The sequence below is a fragment of the Rhinopithecus roxellana genome, chromosome 13 (assembly GCF_007565055.1).
Source record: "Rhinopithecus roxellana isolate Shanxi Qingling chromosome 13, ASM756505v1, whole genome shotgun sequence".
NCBI classification, from domain to species: Eukaryota; Metazoa; Chordata; class Mammalia; order Primates; family Cercopithecidae; genus Rhinopithecus; species Rhinopithecus roxellana.
This window is the reverse complement of record NC_044561.1, coordinates 132,556,704-132,570,427: the sequence shown is the minus strand read 5'-3', so window position 1 is coordinate 132,570,427 and position 13,724 is coordinate 132,556,704. Positions and strand designations below refer to the sequence as shown.

Sequence of the window (13,724 nt, the reverse complement as noted above, 5' to 3'; positions counted from 1 at the left end):
CCCCTCCCAGGTCCTGTGGGGCCCAAAAGCTTTGCTCACTGACTGAGTCCCACGGACACCACATGGCTCGGGCCAACGCCCCACTCACCATGGGTAGAAGCAGCTCCTTCCCACGGCAAGGGTTGGAGCTGTCCCAGGGGCTGGCAGGCTCCAGTTGTGCTGGGAGGTGGGAGAAGGGCAGTGGGGGGTGGGTGTGGAGGCTTGGGCTCCAGCTGTCCCAGTGCTCAGGAGTTCCACTCGGAGACAGCTTGGCCATCCTGGCCTCCTGCGCACACTCACAGACACTCAGGACAGCCCCTGCTCCAACCCTGGGCTTGCTGCTGGGATGCAGAGCGGAGAAAAGAGACGTGGACTCCAGAGCTCCCTGTGCTGGGCTGGGTGGGCGGAGGGCCCATGGGAACAGGAAGGTCTCAGGGTGCTGATGACAGATGAGTCCCAGGACAGTGTGGGAATGTGTCCAGACCAGAGAGCAGGAAGGAGCCTCCTGGGGGCAGGTTCTTAGCTCCTGCCACAGGAGACAGGCAGATGGCCAGAGCCATACTGTCCCCTCCAGTCCTCACCCGCGCCCCCTGCCCCGTGACCCGGGCCTGCAATGCTGCCCACTCTTCTTGCCTTAGGAGAACACAGTCGGGTTTGGGGGCCTCAGCCGTACTCTGTGGGCACAAAGGACCCCCACACCCGAGGGGGCTGCATGTGTCAGCTCAGGCTGCTGTGACAAAGTCCATGGGCTGCGGGCTCGAGCCACACACGGGGTCCCTCACAGTCCTGGGGCTGGAAATCGAGGCCCAGGTGTGGCAGGGCTGGTTCCCGAAGCCTCTCTCCTGGGCTTGAAGACACAGTCTCCTCCCTGTGTCCTCATGGGGCTGTCCCTCTGTGTGTGTCTCTGCCCTCATCTCCTCTTCTCACGAGGACACCAGTCATTGGATTCGGGCCCACCCATAGGACCTAATTTTAACTTAGGACTTCAACATGTGAATTCGGGGGAATCACAAGTCAGCCCATAACAGGGGTCTCTGGCTTTGGCCCTTGAGGCAGGAGTGAGGGTGGCAGTGAGGCCACCTGTGCCTTAAAGACCCCAGTGGCGCCTGGCTGGGGCAGGCACTCCCTGTCCATAAACTGCAAGGATGGACATTTGGACAGACACAGCCCTCAGGGAAATTCTGCTCACATGGACCCCTTCACCCGCTGAACAACGCTGTCCAGAGACCTCAGACACCCACCAAATGGTTCCTGTTTAGGCATCCTGTTGTCCCCAGTGCCTGGCTCCTAATGGGAATTCTCACTGGTCCCACCGCAGGAGGCATGGCTTGCTTCCAGACGGGGAAGGTGGGGATGGAGCGCAGGCCAGGCAACTGTGCTGGAAGAGACAGGCTGCACAGGGATGGGTGCAGGAAAAGTGGGGGCCACAGGGCTGTCGAGGAGGTCAGGAGTGTCTTGCACAGGCTTCCTGAGTGGTATGAAGAGTGACCTAGGGCTTCAGGGTCCGTAGTACGCACACTCACAGTGATAGAAACCAATTCAGGATTTCGGAATGGGAGTTCTTGGAGACCTTGATGAGGTGTTTTCCAGTCATGTTCTGGGGGTAGGGGCATCCTGTGGTAGGCAGAGGGGGAACAAGCACTGGGGAAGTTAAACGTGAAGGTAAATAATTTTTTCTCCAAAGATCTAAAAGAACAAGGCAGGAGAGGAGCACAGCAGTGACGGCTTCCAGAAGGACTAACACACAGGGCTTGCCTTCTTTTACCAACTCAGATTCCCTCCAGCCAGAGAAGCAGCTACACAGAGGCTTGGTCAGAACATTTAAAGGTAAATGAACCAGTCACTGCCACCTGGGCAAAGAATATCTGTTGGGAAAACAATGGACACCCCAAAAAACCTGGGAGGAAGAGCTGAGAAATTAGACACTTTGGGGAATAAGGGCGTTGGAAGATTCCACATATTCTTGGGAGTCTACAAGGCCCCCACGCATGCCCATGACGGGGCACAGAAAAGACCTGAGAAGCTCTCAGTGCTCACCTCTGGCTGAACTGCAGGCTCTGAGTAAGCAGGAAGTGAAGGGGAAGGCAGGAAGTGAAGGGGAAGGCAGGAAGTGAAGGGGAAGGCAGGAAGTGAAGGGGAAGGCAGGAAGTGAAGGGGAAGACAGGAAGTGAAGGGGAAGGCAGAGTTGCAAACCGCCCAGGTGAGCACTGAGGGTGTGAACCAACACACAGAGCCCAGCTACAAAGACTGGGAAAAAAACATCTTTTGACTCCAGGTGTTTAAGAAACTCTGTCAAATTACTATCTGAGCACTAAGCAAATGGAATAGTGACCCCCTTCATGACAAAGAGTATAGTCATTACTAAAATAGTTTAGGAAAGTCACTTAAAAACAAAACAAAAAACTACTAGTCATGCAACCAGCAACAACAAACCACAGGAAAGAGAGAGAATCTGCCATCCAGAATTATCAAATTATAATATTCTAAATGTCGAGTTTTCAACAAAAATTATGAGGCATGCAAAGAAGCAAGAATGTACCGTTCATTCACAGAAAAAAAAAAAAAAAAAAAAGCCAGTTAGTAAAAAATGTCCTTGAAGCAGCCCAGGATTGAATTTACTAGACAAAGTCTTTCCATTAACTCTCTTAAATATACTCAAGGAGCTAAAGGAAACCATGGCAAAAGAACAAAGAGAAGAAAACAACATCTCAACCAAGAGAGAATATCCATAAAGAGAGAGATTATACTGAGGAATCAAATAGAACTTCTGGAGTTGAAAAGTATAACTGATATGAAAATTTTGCTAGAGAAGTTCCACAGCAGATTTGAGCAGACAGAAGGAAAAATTAGAGACCAGGTCATGTGAAATACTCCAGTCTGAAGGGCATAAAAACCAAAAGAGGCCGAGCATGATGGCTCACACCTGTAATCCCAGCACTTCGGGAGGCTGAGGAAGGCAGATCATTTGAAGTTGGGAGTTTGAGAACAGCAAACAGAAAAATAAAATAAATTAATTAATAGCTGGGCGTGGTGGCTCATGCCTGTAATCTCAGCTACTCTGGAGCCTGAGGCAGGAGAATCACTTGAACTAGGGAAGCAGAGGTTGCAGTGAGCCAAGATCATGCCACTGCACTCCAGCCTGAATGACAGAGTGAGACTCCATCTCAAAACAAACAAAAACAAAAGAATTTAAAAAATGAATAGAGTTTAACTGGCCTGTAGGACAACATCAAACATACCAACAGCACACTTAACAGCAGGGTCAGAAGAAGAGCAGAGAGAGAATGGAGCACTCAAAAATATCTGAAGAAAAATGGTAGAGACAGAAAGTAAAATGGTGGTTGCCAGGGGCTCCGGGGGAGGAGGAATGTGGAGTTAGTGTTTGATGGGGACAGAGTTTCAGTTTTCCAAGATGAAAGGTATGAGGACAGATGGTGGCGCTGACTGCACTGCATTATGAATGTGTTTAATATCACTGAACGGTACACTTAAAATGGGATAAATTTCATGTGTATTTTGCTACAATAATTTTTTAAATATTTGAAGTAATAATGGCCAAAAACTTCCCAAATATGATGAAACTTATGAATCTACACATTCAAGAAGCTCCATGAGATTCAAGTAGAATAAACTCAAAAAGAGCCACACAGAAATACCAAATTAAATTATTGAAAGCCAAAGACAAAAAAAGAATCTTGAGAGCAGGAAGAGAGAAGATTAACAGCCAATTTCTCATAAAAAACCGTAAAGAACAGAAGGCAATGGGATGATGTACTTAAAGTGCTGAAAGAGAAAAAACTGTCCACCAAGAAGTCTATGTCCAGTGAAATGGTTCTTCGAAACTAAAGGAGAAATTAGGACACTTCTGAATAAATAAATATTGAGAGAGTTCATTGCCAGTAGGCCTGCCCTACAAAAAAATGACAGCTCAGGATAAAACCAAAGGGTACTAGACAGTAACTTGAAGCCATATTAAGAAATAAAGAGTCGACCGGGCACGGTGGCTCAAGCCTGTAATCCCAGCACTTTGGGAGGCCGAGATGGATGGATCACGAGGTCAGGAGATGGAGACCATCCTGGCTAACATGGTGAAACCCCGTCTCTACTAAAAAATGCAAAAAACTAGCCGGGCGAGGTGGCAGGTGCCTGTAGTCCCAGCTACTCGGGAGGCTGAGGCAGGAGAATGGCGTGAACCCAGGAGGTGGAGCTTGCAGTGAGCCGAGATCCAGCCACTGCACTCCAGCCTGGGTGACAGAGCGAGACTCCATCTCAAAAATAAAAATAAAAAAAGAAAGAAAGAAAGAAAGAACTGGCTGGGCACAGTGGATCACACCTGTAATCCCAGCACTTTGGAAGGCTGAGGTAGGCAGGTTGCAAGGTCAGGGGTTCGAGACCAGCCTGGCCAACATAGTGAAACTCCATCTCTACTAAAAATGCAAAAAAAAAAGTGCCAAGTATGGTGGTGGGCACCTGTAATCCCAGCTACTTTGGAGGCTGAGGTAGGAGAATCAGTTGAACCTGGGAGGCAGAGGTTGCAGTGAGCCGAGAACGTGCCACTGCACTCCAGCCCAGGCAACAGTGTGGGACTCCATCTCAAAAAGAAAAAGAAGAAAAGAAATAAAGAACACTAATAAAGGTGTCAGTTTGGGTAGTTTGTATGTTAATAGGAATTTATTCGTTACATCTAGGTTATCTACATTACAAATGTATGTAATATCACTAAGCATGCTTAAATGGAATAAATTTTTTTGATATTATGTGTTAGTGTACAATTGTTCACATATTCTCTTACAGTCTTCTTTATTTATATAGGTTGGTAGTGATATTCCTGTTTTCATTTCTGATTTTAATAATTAGAGCCTTCTCTTTTTTCTTAGTCTAGTTAAATGTTTGTAAATTTTATTGTTGCTTTCAAAAAACTAATTTTAGGCTTCATTGATTCTATTGTTTTTCTATTCTCAATTTCTTTATTTGTTCCCTTTATTCTACATATAATCTTTATTTTCTTCCTTCTTCTAGGTTTGGGTTTAGTTTGCTCTTCCTTTTCCTGGTTCCTTAAGGTGTGAAGTTAAATTACTGAATTGAGATCTTTCTTGTTTTTTAACATAAGCATTTATAGCTATAAATTTCCTTCCATAAACTGTTTTGCCATATCCCATAAGTTTTGGGTTGTTACATAATCACCGTCATTTATCCCATAGTATTTTCTAACTTCTCTTTTGATTTCTTCTTTGATCAACTGGTTGTTTGAGTGTGTGTTGTTTAATTGCCACATATTTGTGAATTTTCCAGTTTTCCTTTTGTTATTGATTTCTAATTTCCATTGTGGTCAGAGAAGATACATTATGGTTTTCAATAGTTTTAAATTTATTGAGACTTGTTTTTTGGACTCACATATGGTCTAATCTGGAGAACTGAGAAGAATGTGTATTCGGGAAGAATGTGTATTCTGCTGTTGTTGGGTTGAGTGTTTTATATACGGCCATATTAGATCTAGCTTGTTTATAGTGTTCTTCAAGTTCTCTCTTTTGTTATTGATCTTTGATCTAGTTCTATTTAAAAAAAATTTTTTAATCAGTGGAAGTGACTTACTGAAGTCTTCAAATATTATTGTTGAGCTGCAATTGCCTGTTTCTGTCTTCAATTCTGTCCATTTATGCTTGATATATTTTGGGGGTCTGATGTTAGGTACATAAATGTTTATAATTGTTAGGTACATAAATGTTTGTAACTGATGTTAGGTACATAAATGTTATAAAATGATGGCTTATGCCTGTAATCCCAACTACTCGGGAGGTTGAGATGAGAGGATTGTTTGAGGCCAAGAGTTCGAGACCAGCCTGGGTAACATAGCAAGAACCTGGTCCCTAAAAAAAAAATTTTTTTAATTAGCGAAGTATGGTGGTGTGCACCTGCAGTCCCAGCTACCTGGGAAACTGAGGTGGGAGGATCACTTGAGTCCAGGAGTTTGAGGCTGCAGTGAGTTATGACTGTGCCACTGCACTCCAGCCTGGGCAAAAGAGCAACACCCTGTCTCTAATTGTTTTAATGGTGCTGGGACAACTGGATATCTACACATGAAATCATAAAGCTGCACTATATCTCACACCAACAAATTAACTAAAAATGGATCAAAGCCCTACATGTATGAGATAAAGCCATAAAACTCCTAGAAGGAAACATAAGAGTAAATATGCATGACCTTATATTGGGCAACGGTTTTTTAGATACGACACCAGAAGCACAAGCAATAAAAGGAAAAATAGATAAATTGGATGTCACCAAAATTAAAAAGTTTTGTGCATCAAAGGACACTACGAAGAGAGGAAAACAACCCATACAAGGGGAGAACATGCTTGTAAATCATAATTCTGATAAGGAGCTAACATCCAGAATATATAAAGAACTCTTTCAAATCAACAACAAAAAGTCAACCCAATTTAATAGGCAAAGTCCTTTAAATAGACATTTCTCCAAGGAAGATATGCCAATGGCCAATACACGCAGGAAAATAAGCCCAATATTATTGGTCATTAGGGAAATGTAAATCCACAGCACAATGACATGCTGTTGATACTTCACACCCACTAAGGTGGTTATAATTTAACACATACACCAACAAATAGAAGGTAGCAGATGTTGACGAGGACAAAGAGAAACTGGAATGCTTATATATTGCTAGTGAGAATATAAAATGGTACAAATGCTGTGAAAAACAGTCTGACAGGTCCTCAAAATGTAAACATGGAATTCTATACAACTCATCAGTTCCCGCTCCTAGGTATATACCCAACAGAATTAAAAAGAGGTGTTCAAACAAAAACGTGTACAGGAATGTTTATAGAGCCAGGCACGATGGCTCATGTCTGTAATCCCAGCACTTCGGGAGGCCGAGGTGGGAGGATCACTTGAGGTCAGGAGTTCAAGACCAGCCTGGCCAACATGGTGAAACCCCACCTCCACCAAAAATATAAAAAATTAGCCAGGTATGGTGGTACACACCTGTAATCCCAACTACTTGGGAGGCTGAGGCAGGAGAATCACTTGAACCCGGGAGGTGGAGGTGGCAGTGAGCTGAGATGGTGCCACTGCACTCCAGCCTGGGTGACAGAAGGACACTCTGTCTCCAAAAAAAAAAAAAAAAAAAAGGCCGGGCGCGGTGGCTCAAGCCGGTAATCCCAGCACTTTGGGAGGCCGAGACGGGCGGATCACAAGGTCAGGAGATCGAGACCACCCTGGCTAACAGTGAAACCCCATCTCTACTAAAAAATACAAAAAAACTAGCCGGGCGAGGTGGCGGGAGCCTGTAGTCCCAGCTACTCGGGAGGCTGAGGCAGGAGAATGGCGTGAACCCGGGAGGCGGAGCTTGCAGTGAACTGAGATCCGGCCACTGCACTCCAGCCTGGGCGACAGAGTGAGACTCCGACTCAAAAAAAAAAAAAAAAAAAAAAAAAAAAAAAAAAAAAAAAGAATGTTTATAGAAGCACTATTCACAGTAGCCAAAAGTTGAAAAGAACCCAAAAGTCCATCAGCAGATGAACGGATAAATGAAATGTGGTGTCATTATGACGGACTATGATTCAGCCATAAAAAGGAATTGGCATTCTGAAGCATACCCCAACACGGGTGTACCTTGAAAACATGCTCAGTGAACGAAGCTAGACACAGAGACCACGTATTCTATGACTCTATCTATACGAAATGTGCAAAACAGACAAATCCATATAGAGACAAGCAGGATAGTAGTGGTTGGAATAAAGCAGAATAGCAGTGGTTGCCAGGGGCTGGGCGTGGCTGCTTAATACCATGGGGGTTCCTTCTGAAGCGAAGATAGTGTTCTGGAACTAGGCAGTGGGGATGGTTGCACAACATTGTAGCTGTACTAAATGTCACTGAATTGCACACTTTAAAATGGGTAAAATGGTAAATTTTATATTATGGTTGATCACAGTTTAAATAAAATTACACCTGCCAAGGGTTTCTAAGGATGAAGCCCCTGAGTGCCACAGTACTGGATACTATCAGCATTTTAAATCTTGTTTGCTCTTACAGGTGGGAGGTGTGTGTTTAAATCTGAGAAACTTTAGTTATTAATGAGATCAACTAGCTGTTCATCTCATTAAGGATTATTGGAAATTTAAAATTTTTAATCTTGTATTCAATTCTTTTGTATCTTATTCTGTTTTAGTGGTAAGGACTTTAAATTTTTCACATTCATCTTCCATCTGTCATGGAGATTGCAAGTACTTTCTGGCTGTTCATATCTTTATTTGTATACCCAACGATTTCTTCGGGGCTGTGATGGGAACGTCGTGGATGCTGAGCTAAGCTGAGGCATGTGGACCACTCTCCAGTGCCCAGCCATGCCGGGTTTCCAGGAGACATACGTTGTAGGTGCTCTGGTCAAGGTTTACGCTTTCGTTCACATCTGACCCTCTAACATGCCCACTGGGCTTTTTTTTTTTTTTTTTTTGAGACAGAGTCTTCCTCAGTCGCCCAGGCTGGAGTGCAGTGGTATGGTCTCGGCTCACTGCAAGCTCCGCCTCCTGGGTTCCCGCCATTCTCCTGCCTCAGCCTCCCAAGTAGCTGAGACTACAGGGGCCCGCTGCCTCGCCCAGCTGATTTTTTGCATTTTCAGTAGAGATGGGGTTTCACCGTGTTAGCCAGGATGGTCTCGATCTCCTGACCTCGTGATCCACCCGCCTCAGCCTCTGAAAGTGCTGGGATTACAGGCGTGAGCCACCGCGCCTGGCCCCCCACTGGGCATTTTATACTTGGGTCTGCCAGGCTGATGGGCTTCCTTTCCCATTGTATTTTCTCACTGTCACGGCAGGGGTACAGGTAGGGGCTGCTGGGTGCAGTGACTTTGTCTCTCATCTAGCCCTTTGGTGAGCATGGCCCGGGACAGTCACTCTGATCCTAGGTGTACAATCATGTCACCTACAGATACCACAAATTCACACCACATTTCAATTTCTTGGCATGTGGCTTCAGCCAAGGTGCAAACACAGAGTAAGCCTCTTGTCTTCAGTAAAGCTCCCAGGCGTCTGGGCAGTGCGACTGACTGTGTCCCCATCGAACTCTTTTCTCATCCAGAAGAGGCTGGAAGGACATTGGGAGATGTTGGTAGTTCCTGGTCAGAACCAGCCTCAGGCTGTACTGGGCTCGGGCCCTGGGACAGAGGAGCTTGCCTGTGACGGTCTCCGCCCCAGGGTTAGGGCCAGCCCTGCCCGGTGACCTCCTGAGCATAGGACAGCTTTGCCAACCCCGAGTGTCCGCCACTCACCACACAACCCTCACTCCACACCTGCCTCTCCAAGGTGGAGGCGCCTCCCCACCCTCAGACCCTGACCTGCACCCGCCCCTCTCAGGACACCTGACCAGGGTTCCAGGAGACAGCAGTCCAGACCCAAAGGCCAGTCCCCAAGCCTTGGCCTCCTAATGACTTGACTGTCCAGAGGCCTTGCTGGAATGTCATGTTTCCTTCTCAGGGGAAGAGAGGTCCTCCCTCTCCTCCTACCCTTGGCAGACATCAAGATCTCAGAAAATCCCAGAGCCTACCAGGAAGCACTGTCCTCAAGCACATTTTCCCAGCACAGGCACCTCGTCCTAGCTCTCCCGATTGCAGCCACACCAGCCCACCCTGTGAGGTCCCTGCAGACAGAGGCTGGACATCCCCCAGGTCCCACACCGGGCACAGTCACGGGACCTGCCAGGTGGAAGTGACCAGGTCAGCCCCAGAGAGGCTGCACCCTCCCTCCTGGTGTTCCCGGGGACAGGCTCAGCCAGGGGTGCAGGCCCTGCCCAGGACCAGCCAAGTGTTAGGAACAGAGTGAGGACAAGTCATGGCAAGGGAAGCAGAAATAATGAGGGTCCTCCAGCTCCAAACACCAACACGGAAGGGGAGGGCGTTGCTGAGTCTCCTGCTGGGAAAAACAGGCTCTGGGCATATAAAAGCCCCAGCAGCCGACAGGCTCAGACACACGCTCACTCACACACTCACTCACTCACACCTCCCCCAGCTCACCTCCTCCCCACCCCAGCATGGCCGCGTCCACCATGTCCATCTGCTCCAGCACCTGCACCGACTCCTGGCAGGTGGATGACTGCCCAGAGAGCTGCTGCGAGCCCCCGTGCTGTGCCCCCAGCTGCTGCACCCCGGCCTCCTGCCTGACCCTGGTCTGCACCCCAGTGAGCTGTGTGTCCAGCCCCTGCTGCCAGGCGGCCTGTGAGCCCAGCCCCTGCCAATCAGGCTGCGCCAGCTCCTGCACACCCTCGTGCTGCCAGCAGTCTAGCTGCCAGTCGGCTTGCTGCACCTCCTCCCCCTGCCAGCAGGCCTGCTGCGTGCCTGTCTGCTGCAAGACTGTGTGCTGTGTGCCCACCTGCTCTGAGCCTTCCTCTTCATGCTGCCAGCAGTCTAGCTGCCAGCCAGTTTGCTGCAGCTCCTCCCCATACCAGCAGGTGTGCTGCGTGACCATCTGCTGCAAGCCCATCTGCTGCGTGCCCACCTGCTCTGAGGATTCCTCTTCATGCTGCCAGCAGTCTAGCTGCCAAACAGCTTGCTGCACCTCCTCCCCATGTCAGCAGTCCTCCTGTGTGCCTGTCTGCTCCAAGCCTGTCTGCTGCAAGTCCCTCTGCTGTGTGCCTGTCTGCTCTGGGGCTTCCACGTCATGCTGCCAGCAGTCTAGCTGCCAGCCGGCTTACTGCACCACCTCCTGCTGCAGACCCTCCTCCTCTGTGTCCCTCCTCTGCCGCCCCGTGTGCAGGTCTGCCTGCTGCGTGCCCATCTCCTCCTGCTGTGCCCCTGCCTCCTCCTGCCAGCCCAGCTCCTGCTACCCGGCCTCCTGCGTGTCCCTCCTCTGCCGCCCCACATGCTCCCGCCCGGCCTGCTACAGCCTCTGCTCTGGCCAGAAGTCCAGCTGCTGATGGCGCTGAATGTCATCCAGAGTCCCTTCCCACCTGGGGCTGACCTCCCAGCGGTCCCAGCCAGCTCCTCCCTCTCTGGCATTGACACCCTCAGAATATGGGGCAGGCCCTTTGTCTTAGGGACCAGGATGCTCCCCCAGTCCTTCCCAGATGCTGGCTGCATGGGGGACCCCGGCTGCTTCCCCAGACCCAAGTTCTGCAGAACTAACCCCCAGCAGGCCTGGTTCCACCCTGGGCAGTAGCCCCTCTGAGTTCTAATAAAGCCACCTCTGTCTCATACCAACCTCTGTCCTGTCTGTGGACCACCGGGGGGCACAGGGTGAGGTGGGAAGTGATGCCACCCCTGACTGCAGGGAGAGTCCTGACCCCCAGCAGGCCTGGTTCCACCCCTCTGTCTCTGTTGACCTTTGATCCTGTCTGTGGACCCCCGAGGGGCGTGGGATGAGGCAGGAAACAATGCGCCTGGTGCTGGCCTCTGTGAACCCTGAAGGCCAGGCTCCCTCTTAGCCCTATGGGCCCCCAACCCCAGCACGTGACCCACCAGACCATCTTAGGGAAGCTGCCTCTGGAACCAAGGCCAGGAGTTTTGGGACAAAGTGGACCCTGGCAGCAGCTCTGGGACCCTGAGCCACATTCACCCTCCCCAGCTCCATGGCTGCCCCCCAGGACTAGGGTAGCCCACCCAGGGCCTGGCTCCACCCAGCAGCCTCACCCCTGGGGAGACCAGCTATGGACCACAGTGCCCGTCCCTGCAGCCCTCGTCTCCTCCACAGTAAGACATGGGACCACCCCTCCCCAGGACTTGAGCCCAGCAGCCTGGGGTTCTTCATGGGGTTCTTGAATACCCATTGCTCAGGCATCGCTGGCGAGAGCACAGATGGGCAGAGACCATGGCACCCACTAACCAAGCCTGCAGCCCCCTACCCCATGCGGCCTCGCCTAGAGATTCAGGGTCCTGGCTCCCTCCTGGTCCCGTGGTCCTGGACTCTGATCCCGAGGACCCTGTCCCCACACCCCCAACCTCCCAGCTCTCTCTCTGAAATAGCCCTTAGCTCTGCCTGCCACCCTCCATCCCAGATGCCACGTTGGGCGAGTGGTATGAGCCGCCACACTCTTTCCACCAGGTTGCTGTGCACATTTGAGAGACCAGGTCCGGCTCCAGAAAATGACCCTTGCATGTCAATGCCAGAGGCCTCCAGCCCCAGCATTGGGACCTCCTGGAGTCCCGTCTGACAGAGTTCACTGTGGTCAGCACAGCCACCTCCCTCACTCCCCTTGAGGCAGACCACCCAGGACAGACCACCCAGCAGCAGCCATTTCCAGGGCTGGAGGCCAAACTGACAAAGCCTTGTCCACCTCCTTGGAAGCAAAGCCAGGTCCCCATGAAAGGACAAATAGGGCCTCCAGGGACAGATGTTTGCTTCCTGCCCTGGTTTTTGGGGTAGCTGGCGGGGGCCAAGACTTCATCCTAGGGCTCCAGGGCCATCCTGGGGAGGAGATCCCCACACATGCGTGTCTGAGCCCCACCTCCCTGTGCCCACTGATGGCCTCAGGTGAGAACAGAGAGCCAGGAGGAGGGCCCAGGGCTGGCTCTCTGATCTCCTCCACATTTGTCATTGTCCCCCACCTGCCCTTGTCCGAGGCACCAGAAGGACCCAGCCTATCTGGCCATCCCCAGGGAGGACACCTCCTGGTCGGGGCGTCTCAGCTCTGACCCCTGCTCTGGGTCCCCATTCGATGTTCTCCTGCCTCATCAGAGCTTCAACCCCCAGTGAAGGCACCTTGGAAAACAGATCCTCAAAATGTCACTCACTGTGTGACCCTGTGACCCTGTCAGTCTAGCTCTAGGCATCTACCTTGGAGGAATGAAACAAACATCCACACAGATTTGTGTGCCCATGTACACAGCACCACTGACAGTAGCCAGGAAGTGGTAAGAGCCCAAATGTCCATCAGAGGATGAACGGACAAGCAAAACACAGCCTATCCACACAAGCAAAACGCAGCCCATTCCCATGTGGAATATTATTCAGCCATGAAAACGGATCAAATACTGACACAGGCTACAACATGCATGAGCCTTGAAAGCACGATGCTCAGCGAGAGGCCACATGTAGTGGGATTCTATTTGTATAAAAGACTCAGAACAGGCAAATCCACAGAGAAAGGAAGAAAATGAGTGGGTGACCAAGGCTAGGGGAGGGGCTCATGAGGAGAGATTGCTTATGGGTGTGGTTTTTGGAGTGGGAATGTTATAAAATTACATATTGGTGATGGCTGAGAAACCCTGGGAATTTACTAAAAACCAATGGACTGTGCACCTGCAGTGGGTGAACTCCATGGCTTGTGAATTTTCTCTCAGTCAGTGTGTTAAAAACAAATAGCCTCAGCCCTCCGTTTGGGATGGCCACTGGCCAATGCCTCTACCTCGCCTTCATCCAAATAAAAATGAATGGTGCCAGAGCAGTGGTAGAAAACGGAGGCATGCCATCCACAGACCAAGTCAGTCAGGATTTTCTGGGAAAGGCAAGACAAAAAGACCAGGTTCTATTGACTTTAAATCCAACAGAAAGAAAAGCAGAAGAAGGACTCTGAAGACAAATGAGTTTTCCCGGAGACCCTAGCAAAGGGACCATATATGAGGATGACTGTGGGCACTCAGTGGTCTTTAACTGATGGGTCAAGTTCTGAAGAAAAGCCATTCCTTGCCCGGCAACCAGCAGGAGAACCAGGAAGGGTGGAGCTGGCCCAGGAGACTCCCAGCCTAGGTCCCAAGCTGGAGAGGAAGAGGCCACACCCCAGGAAGCTCTGGATGCCAA

General features: G+C 49.8%; 1 protein-coding gene across 3 annotated transcripts; it reads left to right on the top strand.

Annotated features, from left to right (window-relative positions):
* The first annotated feature begins 9,971 nt into the window (after window positions 1-9,971).
* On the top strand, window positions 9,972-11,188 carry LOC104659947 (keratin-associated protein 10-3-like). 3 transcript variants are annotated; one of them, XM_010360121.2, is made up of 2 exons: window positions 9,972-10,344; window positions 10,441-11,188. In XM_010360121.2, the coding sequence occupies exons 1-2, from the start codon at window positions 10,024-10,026 to the stop codon at window positions 10,903-10,905; spliced, it is 786 nt and encodes a 261-aa protein (XP_010358423.1). In that variant the 5' UTR covers window positions 9,972-10,023; the 3' UTR covers window positions 10,906-11,188. The 3 variants fall into 3 exon arrangements, with proteins under 3 accessions (XP_010358423.1, XP_010358424.1, XP_030770547.1); XM_010360122.2 differs by having other exon boundaries at window positions 9,982-10,739; window positions 10,851-10,905; XM_030914687.1 differs by having other exon boundaries at window positions 10,024-10,353; window positions 10,567-10,957.
* Window positions 11,189-13,724: the final 2,536 nt, after the last annotated feature.